Source organism: Liolophura sinensis, chromosome 4, assembly GCF_032854445.1.
Source record: "Liolophura sinensis isolate JHLJ2023 chromosome 4, CUHK_Ljap_v2, whole genome shotgun sequence".
NCBI classification, from domain to species: domain Eukaryota; kingdom Metazoa; phylum Mollusca; class Polyplacophora; order Chitonida; family Chitonidae; genus Liolophura; species Liolophura sinensis.
Genome location: NC_088298.1, coordinates 11311037 through 11322597, shown reverse-complemented (window position 1 = coordinate 11322597; position 11561 = coordinate 11311037). Strand labels below are relative to the sequence as shown.

Sequence of the window (11561 nt, the reverse complement as noted above, 5' to 3'; positions counted from 1 at the left end):
GAACATTCAAGTTATTATTATTATTATTAAGAATGATACATGTATATGAATAGGTGGTCCGTAATACACACCATACAAAAATTATTTCAAACGTCCTTTTCCTTTATACCGAAAAATCAAGAAAAGAAAAATATTTAAGGACTAAATTATGAAAGTGACGACTCCATTCCTACCTTGAAAATCATTTTCTGTGCATTCAGACTCATTTCGTGCTGAAGTTTACGAACACCAGACCCTTTCAAATGATTGCGAACCCTTCCCATCGAATATGTTACATCTATGACTTGTCTTTTGGCTTGCTCAATATTATCAAGTTCCATCTGAAAAGTTAAAGGACAAAACAGCACTTGGTTAAATCAAGTTAAAGGACAAAACAGCACTTGGCTAAATCAAGTTAAAGGACAAAACAGCACTTGGCTAAATCGTATTCCAATTGAAAGAAGAATACTCAAGCTTTATAAAAAGTATCATACTTTATTATTCTTATGAGATTTCACGGAATAAGATGTAGAACAAAATTATAATACTGCACAAAATGCTGGTGTCAGCTGAGGCAGCCATCTTGAGAATTTTATCCAATCAGATTGTGCGGCTTAAAGCTGTGATGTAGCCTTTACCCATTCACTCCATGAAGTGACATATGATAATATAGAACTACTGCATAACACAACATTTTGAGATCGTTCACAATGATTTAGTTACGTGTGTCCAAAGGGAAATTTCAAAAAGTGTTGTGGGGCAGGTCTGACTCATTCACATGAATCAACACAGATATAAAACCAGTTGAATTACAAGCCTTGTAATATTTAATGAAAGTATTACAAATTATGTCAGACAGTAGCATACCACTTCAGCCCAAACTGCATTCATCTTCCCAAATACATTTTTTTGTCTTTCATTTTAGCGTTTAGTCAGCAGTTTCTACATAACAAATATCAGAATCTGTGCAAAATTCATTAAAGATGCCAAAGGGGTATGAGACTGACAAGATATCTCAATGGACAAATTTTAAAATTAATTAAATTTTATGATGTAATTTTTTTTCTCTGAATTTATAATAACTGAAGAATTAAAATATTGCTCCTCCGTCAAACTTGCATACAAGGGAAGTTTTTTCTGTTTTCTTTTATAAAATACAGTAAAATAAGTGTTCAAGCTGAGGTGCTTTCTCTGACGTCCACGTAAGGTCAGCGCTGCTTTGATCTTAGAAGTCACCGCTACAAAACTGAAGCATAAAATCCAGCGACAGTCGAATGCCTACACGTAGATCAGCCTCATTGCTGATTTGTTTCCATCTGTTTCAGACTTGAGCATGAATCTAGTTGAACGATAAATCCTATCCTATTTTTGTAAATATTTTATAAAGGTCAAAATCAGCAGCACAACCCCTCCGGAGGCTGCGACCTGAGCTAGGAATACCTTGTAAATACCTAGTAGTACCTTGTAAATGATTTAGTACGCCTACAATATCAGCAGTTCAAGAGTGGACGAAATATCCTTCCAGAATGTCCAATTTCCAAGAAAACCATATCTATCACTTGGGCCTTCATCACCGAAGTCCACAACTTTTATCTGCCATAGGCGAATGCAAAGACTATTAAGCCGAAAACACCTTCGACGTTAGACAGCCAGAGTAAATGTGACGTCACCTTGCTCTCGATAATAAAGACATGCCAAAGCTGTGTCAAGACAAAGTTTCACAAAACTGTTACTACATTGAAAAAAATCTAAAAAAATATTAACTGACGGTTTAAGATACTTTGAATGGTAGTCTTGTAGTGGACATAAAACACCAGTCAAGTGCTGTCTTTCACTTTAAGAACATGAAGACGAGGTTAAAATGTTCGGATACTACACGCCTACTTGATGTAATAACAAATATCACAGGACATAATGGTAAATGAATATGTACTTCACATACTCCCTGTTTAAGATCGAGTCATGCCACATACCCACTGATCTCCTCTCCACAACAAACCATCAGAACCTATCCATTCTACACTCTGTCGAAAGACACCTGGTACTCTGATTCGAGTGAAAAGTGCTGTAATCCATGTTTCAGAACTCACAGACTCTCCATAAAGAAAGTTTCAGAGATCAATTTTGTCCAGAGACATCAGCCAAAATCAGTGTCCAGAACAACATAAAATGTCACATAATTCATAGCTCTATCCATTACAGCCCACAAGCAAGAACAACACAAAGTAACACAGTCCTTGCCTCCAAATAAGGATCAGTTAAAAGACATAATGAATGATTATGGCAATCATGAAAGAATGAATATGGCAATCATGAATGCATGAATGATTATGGCAATCATGAATGAATGATTATAGCAATCATGAATGCATGAATGATTATGGCAATCATGAATGAATGATTATGGCAATCATGAATGCATGAATGATTATGGCAATCATGAATGAATGATTATAGCAATCATGAATGCATGAATGATTATGGCAATCATGAATGAATGATTATTGCAATCATGAATGAATGAATGACATAGCGCCGCCATGTTATGAATTTTAACCATCAGACAAACCAGAGTTTTTTTTGTTATCTTAATTCTCTTCTAGGAAAAGTCTGCATACTCATCAAAAAAAACTCCCAGGGTCCAGTTGTTCAGGGGTATTAGGACTTAGTACCACTTTTAACATTAGTAAAGACTAAAAAAAAAAATACTTAAACGTTTCTGAGGACAACGGGTAGTAAAAACTAAAGCCTGGATTAACTCTCATACACTTCTGACCAATGGACCAGAAGTTATTCAACCATTCAGAGTTAATTTCTGTAAAGTTTTTTCACATGTGTTGGTCTCACCATTTATCACTGGGGCTTCCGTGGCGTAATGGTTAGCATACCAACGCAGCTCAACACCCAGGTACCTCTTACTAATGTGACTGCTCATGCTGACTTCCTCTCAGGTTGTACATGAGAAGGTCTGCCAGCAACCTGCAGATGGTTGTGGGTTTCCTTCAGGCTTTGCCTCCCATCATACATAGTGATATAGTCTTGAGTGCAGCGTAAAACTCCATTCAAACAAACTTTTATCCACACTTTATAAATCTTAATCTGTTCTGAACACCTGAGGGTCTGTTATCTCGTAAACCATTTTACCCCATAGTTTCCACTCGGAGAAAACAGAATCTCAACGAAGTTCAAAGACCTAATATTCACAGCTTACACTCATGAAAAGAATGTCTTTCAATGACCTTCAAAGACGTAACATTCAACTTTTTCCACCACTTTCAAGAGCCTTCCATTTCAAATACAAACCTTCAAGTCGAGATTAATAGATACCAGTTGGTAGCGTTTTTGTCAGCCATTTTAGAAAATAGTTGAGAGTTTGCTTACCCAAAATGAACACTTATACAAATACTTTCAAGACCTTGAAAAACTTTCAACACAATTCAAACCAAATGTACTTTCAAGATCTTGAAAAGCTTTCAACACAGTTCAAGTACTTTCAAGATCTTGAAAAAATTCAACACAATTCATGTACATTCAAGACCTGGAGAAACTTTTGACACAATTCAAGTACTTTCAAGATCTTGAAAAACTTTCAACACAATTCAAGTACAATGTACTTTCAAGATCTTGAAAAACTTTCAACACAATTCAAGTACTTTCGAGATTTTCTATAACTTTCAACACAACTCAAGTACAATGTACTTTCAAGATCTTGTAAAAGTTTCAACACAATTCAAGTACTTTAAAGATCTTGAAAAACTTTAAACACAATTCAAGTACTTGCACGAATTTCAAGGACCAGTGGGAAGCCAGGCCTCGGGACCACAAAGCGATTTTAGATTTGAGTCAAAATTTTAGTCATTAAATTTGTCATGTTTCTTTCCATTATTTTAGCTGACATTTGTTTTACATTAATTCAGTACCTGGAATTAAAGCTGTCAAGCAATATTTTGCCTTTTTCACATCAGAAATAACAATTTTAGAGTTTTGACTTAAGCCTAAGACTGCTTTGCGATCCCGAGGCCTGATACCCAGTTGAAATTTCAAGATGCCTTATTGCACATAATATAAGGTGACCTTTAGAATATGCCAGACTTGTAGGTCAACAGAGTTTGCCAATTTCAGAACACAACAACACAACTATGGGGACCTGTCAAACACTCTGGAGCAGGGCCCTGACCCTGGGACAACAATGGGGACATGTCAAACACTCAGGAGTAAGGCTCTGACCCCTGTACAACAATGGGGACCTGTCAAACATTTGGGAGCAGGGCCCTGACCCTGGGACAACAATGGTGACCTGTCAAACACTCAGGAGCAGGGCCCTGAACCTGGGACAACAATGGAGACCTGTCAAACACTCAGGAGCAGGGCCTTGACCCTGGGACAAAAATGGGGACCTGTCAAACACTCGGGAATAAGGCCCTGACCCCGGGACAACAATTGAGACCTGCCAAACACTCGGGAGTAGGGACTTGCCACCGAGATCACAAAGCGATCTTAGACTTAAAGGCCTCCTAGAGTGTGAAGCCTTTTACGTCTTAAAGCTGGGTTAAACGATAAGGATCGAGAATTGCTTTCCTACATTGTAAACAAAATCGCAATGTATTAAAACCGCTGTCGTTATTTTCAGAGAATAGTACGGAAACAGAAGTCTTTTGTCCTTTCAAATTTTGCCTCAGGTAAGACGGCATGCAAGAACACTTGGCCTCACTGACGAACAACAAGAAAATGACGGTGTCACATTAAAAACAGTATTGTGTTACAATAGAAACTGATACATGGTAACATTGTGGACAATGCGCTACCATGTGGTACAATCCAAGATCCTTCACACTAGCACCACCTCACAGGATTCTAAAATATGCCACCGTCCCATTGTCTATGTGTCTCGTTCAATGGATCAAGAATTGTTTACTAAAACTAACGGCGGTATATGCCCAAACCACATCAAGAACGGTTGGTAAAAGTTGAAAAATAAATAATTTTGTGATAATAGTTATAGCTACCGTCAGAGCTTTGACATTTGTGGCTGGTCCCATGTCAACTTCCGGGATGTCAATTCTTAATCGCATTGACACGAATGCTTGTGACAACACTTTTGCTACACCATCTGCAACTGAAAAAAAAAAAATAAAATAAATGAATTAAATAAATAAATAAACAAGTTACATCCAATATCAGCCATATAAGTTACAGGAAACACTGTCATTTTTATGCGACCTTCACGACACATCATCATCAGGCAAAGTTCAGAAGCACATATAGACCGTAAAATGATACTGTTGATACCATCAGTTAAGTTTTTCTGAAAAGAAATTAATCAGACTTCTCTTAAAAACTCTTAAGTTGCCCTATAAGATGGATGAATCAATCAGAATCAAGCAAAATGTGTCGCTAGAAGTGCAGTGCATGTACAAACACCGTTTCATGATGTTTTACCCAATTCTAGTACTACATCAATATACTTTATTTATTTATTTATTTATTTGATGTTTTACATCGTATTCAAGAATATTTCTCTTTAATGACGGTGGCCAGCATTATGGTGGGTGGAAACCGGGAAAACCCACAACATTCCACAGGTTGCTTAGAGACCTTCCCACTTACGGCCGGACAGGAAGCCAGCATGAACTGGACTTGAACTCACAGCAACCCCATTGGTGAGAGGCTCCTGGGTCATTATGCTACAAGACAGCTACCAAGCTTGACCTAATAAATTTTTGCTACCCTGGGACTTTTTTTGATCACCAAATATAATATATTCATTTACATGATTGGTGTTTTATACTGTTCTAAAGAATATTTGACTTATGGCACCCAGGATTATGGTGGGAGGAAAACGGGCTTGTGGGTAACTGCGCTATGCTGGCACGCTAACCACCTCAGTCACCCCAACCCTAGGTATGACATACTTCTAATTAGTATTAGAGAAATGGTGATACATAATACTATAACTGATTTTCTTATTAGCAAAATCTTACAATCTGCGACTTTTACAGACATCTGAGGGAGAATCTTTTGAGGATTTGAGGACAACTGAAAAAACAACAACAACAAAAAAACAACATAAATATGTTTGACAATTCAAAATAAATTTGACACTTTCAGGTACATGTACACTTTTAGTTCATTAATTTATTTATTTATTTATTTATTTATTTGATTGGTGTTTTACACCGTACTCAAGAATATTTCACTTATATGACGGTGGCCAGCATTATGGTGGGTGGAAACCGAGCAGAGCACGGTGGGAAACCCACAGCCATCCGCAGGTTGCTGGCAAGACCTTCCCACTTACAACCAAAGAGGAAGCCAGCATCAGCTGGACTTGAACTCACAATGATCGCATTGGTGAGAGGCTCCTGGATCATTACGCTGCCCTAGCGTGCTAACCGAGCCACGGAGGCCCCTCAGTTCACTAATATTCCATGCTCTACTCTGGAACAGTTCACTTTCACACAGCTTGTGGCCAGGCTTGCAGGGATGAGGACGCCTGTACCAGCACACCTCCTTATTCACACAGTTGACATACCTCCTGATGTAATGTCAGCCAGATCTGATTCTAAAGGTGATGACCTCACCAGCTCATTGGTCAATAGTCACTGTTTCTAAATTGGGACATGTTGTCAGGTTTTCAGAAGTCGCTTTTCATCAGACTTTTGTGAAAATAAATTTATAAGAAATTATGATGTGTAGAAAACATTGCCGTAAGGCAAACTGAGGGATTAATGTAAAAGATAAGTTTGATTTAAAAAATTTTGTGAACATGGGATCATGCAAAAGATTCACTTTAAAGGAGAAGAAAATTTAAAAACATAACCCTATAGGCTGCAAAGAGCACATCTTTTTCTATCTGGTGGTGCCTGCTGCATAATTTTGCCATTTTTCCTCGCCATGCACGTAAAGTTTGAAAACAGCAAAGCTGGCATACATCGCTGAGTCCACCGAGTCCTCCATCTTGAACACCTTGTAATTTATGCTGGGGGTGTGTTGCCTCTCAGCCAATGAGAGTTGTTAAAACTGCCGGCTTGTTCATGTAAACACGGAACCTACGTCCAATATTCTGGTTTCCCGATTGTCAAGCAGAAAACGAACTGTACTGTTAGCTACCTTCTGGGAAGAAGAGTTCTACCGGAAATGTACACACTGCGCTTCGGCAGTTTTCGATGGCAATTCTCCTCCTAACACAGAAGACTTTAGGACTAGTTCTTAGACGAAATGGAGATGCACACAGTGGTTTTTGGCACTGACTTCATTTATAATTTATCAACTTGAGGTACATATTAGAATTTTTATGGCATGCACCTGCGAGGAAATGCGTACTCTTTTCAATGGTATTTCATTGATATTTAAATTTTCTTTTCCTTTAAGTGAACAAAGAATTTTTCAATATTTATTACATTATTCAGCTACAACAAAAACTTTAATTTCGTTAGTTTGATGCATTTTGCTTTGTGTTTCAGGCGTACATCTTCAAATTCTTCTAAATACATAATTAACTGCCACAAATAGACACATTTCACCCTACAGAACTGCATGTACAAAGGTGACAGTATATTGGAGTTAAAATAAATACTCCGAGAGGGCAAACCGAAGATTATAAACAAAGACAAGCTTATTATAAAGGAAAAGAATTAAAAATATAATAATTAAAATAAAGCTATTCCAATCAATATTACCATCATCCAAATTTATCAGCAAAGAATAAGGCAATGCCCTGCTGAACCACATTTCAATCAAACGCAGCAAACTCAAAGTTTTCTAAACAGTATCATACATTATTATTCCAATGAGATTTCATGGAATAACATGTAGAACAAAATCACAATTCTGAACAAATGGTTGGTGTCAGTCAAGGCAGCCATCTTGAAAATTTTATCCAATCAAACACGTTGCTATCAGATTGTGCGGCATAAGCTAGGACGTAGCTTTTACCCATTCACTCCATGAAGTGACATATGATAACACAGAACCACTGTCTTGTGGGGCACATCTGTATCTTTTACGGACCACCACAGACATTAAATCAGTTGAACTACAAACCCTGTAATATTCAATGATGGTATTACAAATTATATCAGACAGTAGCGTGTCAGCACAACTTGCGTTCATCTCCCAAAATATATTTTTTGTTGTCCATTTTAGCGCTAAGTCATCAGTTTCTAAATAACAAATATCAGAGTCAGTGCAAATTCATTAGGGATGCCAAAGGTTAAAGGGAATGAGAAGACAGCATCTCAACAATTATTAATTATTCAAATCTTATAATATAATTTTTTTCTCTGAATTTAGTACAACTCAGGAATTTAAATTTTGTTCCCTCGTCTTTCTCTCATACAAGGAAAGTTTTTTCTATTTTCTTTTATAAAATACAGTAAAATTAGTGTTCAAGCCGAGGTGCTTTCTATATCAGCACTGCTTTCCATTATTTCCATTGGTTTCCAAATTGAGGATGAATCTGTTTACAACAATCCTACTGTAAATCACCAGCACAACCCCTCAGGAGTCTCCGACCTGAACCAGGAATACCTCAGTAGTGCATCTGCTGCTAGGCTCTTTAAACAGTGTCACAGAAGTTCCTTGTAAATGTATATAGTAGGCCTACTGTGTCAACACTTCAAGCCGTGGAAGAATAATCCTTCCAGTATGTCCAATTTGCAAGACAGCTATATTTATCACTCAACTGGGCCTTCATTGCCAAAGTTTGCAACTTATATCTGCTATAGGCTATTGCTTAGACTATTATATGGAAAATACCTTCGACATTAGAGAGCTAGAGCAAATGTGATGTCACCTTTCTCTCCATAATGGAGACATGCTGAAGCTGTGTCAAGATGAAACTTCACTAAACTTTTACTGGCTTGAAAAAAATCTAAAAAAATATTAAATGCCAGTTTAAGATAGAATGGCTGTCTGTCAGTGGACATAAACACTAGCCAGGTGCTGTCTTTTGCTTTAAAATGTATTGTTCTGTTTGTTTCTGCATGATCAATGTGATATTAATAGATAAGGAGAACTGATAAATAAAAAATAATTTAACTTAAATTTTTTAATTCAAAGATTACCTGAGGGGTAACAATGCCTGCAAACTTCTGCAAATTTATCGCACTGTCATGCAAATTTTCTCGTCGCAAGATCTGCAAAACTCTGTTGGAAAAATGTTGCATTGTTTGCAAAACATGGATAGCCTCCCTCTGAATGCTTGGCAAGCTAGGAACTCTCTCATTCTTATCACCAGGCACAGCGCTGTGGGGGGTAAAAAAAAGGAGCTGATTTACAAACTGACTACATGTTCTCTAACTTAGAAAATTGACGCAGACTATAGAGAGCACCACATTCAGATTGTATTGAGGGCACCGTATTCAGACTGTATTGAGGGCACCACATTTAGACTGTACAGGGGGCACCACATTCAGATTGTACTGAGGGTACCACATTTAGACAGTACTGAGGGCACCATAACTCAGATTGTATTAAGGGCACCACATTTAGACTGTATTAAGGGCACCATATTCAGACTGTACAGAGGGTACCATATTCAGATTGTACTGAGGGTACCACATCCAGACTTTACCAAGGGCACCACGTTCAGACTGTACTGAGGGTACCACATCCAGACTGTACAGAGGGCACCACATTCAGATTGTATTGAGGGTACCACATTTAGACTGTACTGAGGGCACCATAATTCAGACTGTATTGAGGGCACCACATTCAGACTGTACAGAGGGCACCATATTCAGATTGTATTGAGGGTAACACATCCAGACTTTACCGACTGCACCACATTTAGAGTGTTCAGAGGGCACCACATTCAGACTATTGACGGCACTGTGTTTAAACTGTATAGAGGGCACCACATTCCGACTGAATTGAGGGCAACACGTCATCCACCCATTACAGAGGGCACCACATTTAGACTGTACTAAGGGCACCATATTCACATTGTATTGAGGCTAGCGCATCCAGATTTTACAGAAGGCACCACATTCAGACGGTATTGAGGGTACCATAATGAGACTGTAAAGACAGCATCACATTCCGTGATGGTAGTGTAGTCTGGAGACGGGCATTGTAGTTAGAGGAGGGGCAGTGTAGTTAGGGGAGGGGCAGTGTAGTGAGGGGACGGGCAGTGTAGTAGAGGGGTGGCAGTGCAGTGGGGACAGTGATATTTATTTATTTATTTGATTGGTTTTGTGCACCATACGCAACTATACAACGACAGTCTGCATTATGGTGGAAGGACTATCTGCAGGTTGCTGGCAGATCTTTCCACATACAGCATGAGCTGGACATGAACTCTCAGCAACCACACTGGTGGGAGGCTCCTGGGTCATTGTAGTGGGGGGAATGGCGCGCAGTGTAGACAGGAGATGAGGAGTGTAGTGGGGGGAGGGGCTGTGTAGTGGGGGGGACAGGGTAGTGGGGGGGGGGCAGTGTATTGGGGGAGTGGCAGAGTAGTGGTGGGAGGGGCAGTGCAGTGAGGGGAAAGGCACATAGTGTAGTCGGTTGTGTTGTGCAGTGTAGTTGGGGACAGGGGCAGTCTAGTGGGGAGAGGGGCAGTGTAGTGGAGATAGTGTGACTGGATGGAGGGTGGGAGGAGTGGAGAGGGGGAGTGGGGTTTTGTGTGGTGGAGTTAGTGGGGCAGTATAGTTGGGGGGAGTGGAGCAGTGTTGTTGGGGACAGGGGCAGTGTAGTGGGGAGAGGGGCAGTGGGGCAGTGTAGTCGAGTGTGGGACAGGATAGTAGGGGGAGGGGCAGTGCAGTGACGGGAATGGCATGTAGAGTAGTCGGGAGAAGGTTTTGTTGTGGGGGAAGTGGGGCAGTGTAGCGGAGTTAGTGGGACAGGATATGGGGGAGGGAGGGTGGGGCGGTGTAGTAAGGGACAGGGGCAGTGTATTGGGGAGAGGGGCAGTGTAGTGGGGGTGAGGGGCAGTGTAGCGGAGGAGTGGCAGTGTAGTAGGAAGAGGGTCATGGTAGTGATGGAAGGGGGCAGTGTATTTGGGGAGTGGGGCAGTGTATTTGGGAGTGGGGGCGGGGGAGTGGGGCGGTGTAGTAGGGGGAGGGGCAGTGCAGTGAAGGGAATGGCACATAGTATAGTCGAGAGAAGTTTTGTTGTGGGGGAAGTGGGGCAGTGTATCGGAGTTATGGGGACAGGACAGTGGGGGATTGGCAGGGTATTTGGAGGAGTGGCAGGGTAGTGGGAAGGCAGTGTAGTGGAGGAAGTGGCCGTGTAGTGGGGAGTGACGCGCAGTGCAGTCTACAGAAGGTAGGGTGGAGTGGTGGAGTGTAGTGTAGTCCACAGAAGGTAGGGTGGAGTGGTGGAGTGTAGTGTAGTCCACAGAAGGTAGGGTGGAGTGGGGGGGTGTAGTGTAGTTGGGAGAGAAGCAGTGTAGGTGGGTGGGGGGAGTGGCAGTGTAGTTGGGAGAGAAGCAGTGTGGGCGGGGATGGGGTGTGTAGTGTAGTTTGGGAGAGGTGTAGTGTAGTTGGGAGAGGAGGCAGTGTTTGTTGGTGAGGGGTTGGGTAGTGGGCAGTGTAGTCAGGGGAGGGGCAGTGTAGTAGGGGGAGAAGCTCACAGTGTAA

At 40.5% G+C, this 11561-nt stretch overlaps 1 protein-coding gene across 1 annotated transcript in view; it reads right to left on the bottom strand.

The window, feature by feature from the left end:
• Positions 1-146: 146 nt before the first annotated feature.
• LOC135464417 (uncharacterized) overlaps positions 147-11561 on the bottom strand; it is a 36553-nt gene continuing 25138 nt past the window's right edge. The window contains exons 15-18 of the mRNA XM_064741843.1: positions 9045-9225; positions 5961-6015; positions 4986-5095; positions 147-320 (exon numbers count right to left, since the gene is read on the bottom strand). Of these exons, the coding sequence (XP_064597913.1) occupies positions 147-320; positions 4986-5095; positions 5961-6015; positions 9045-9225 (520 nt within the window). The remainder of the gene's footprint in view (positions 321-4985; positions 5096-5960; positions 6016-9044; positions 9226-11561) is intronic.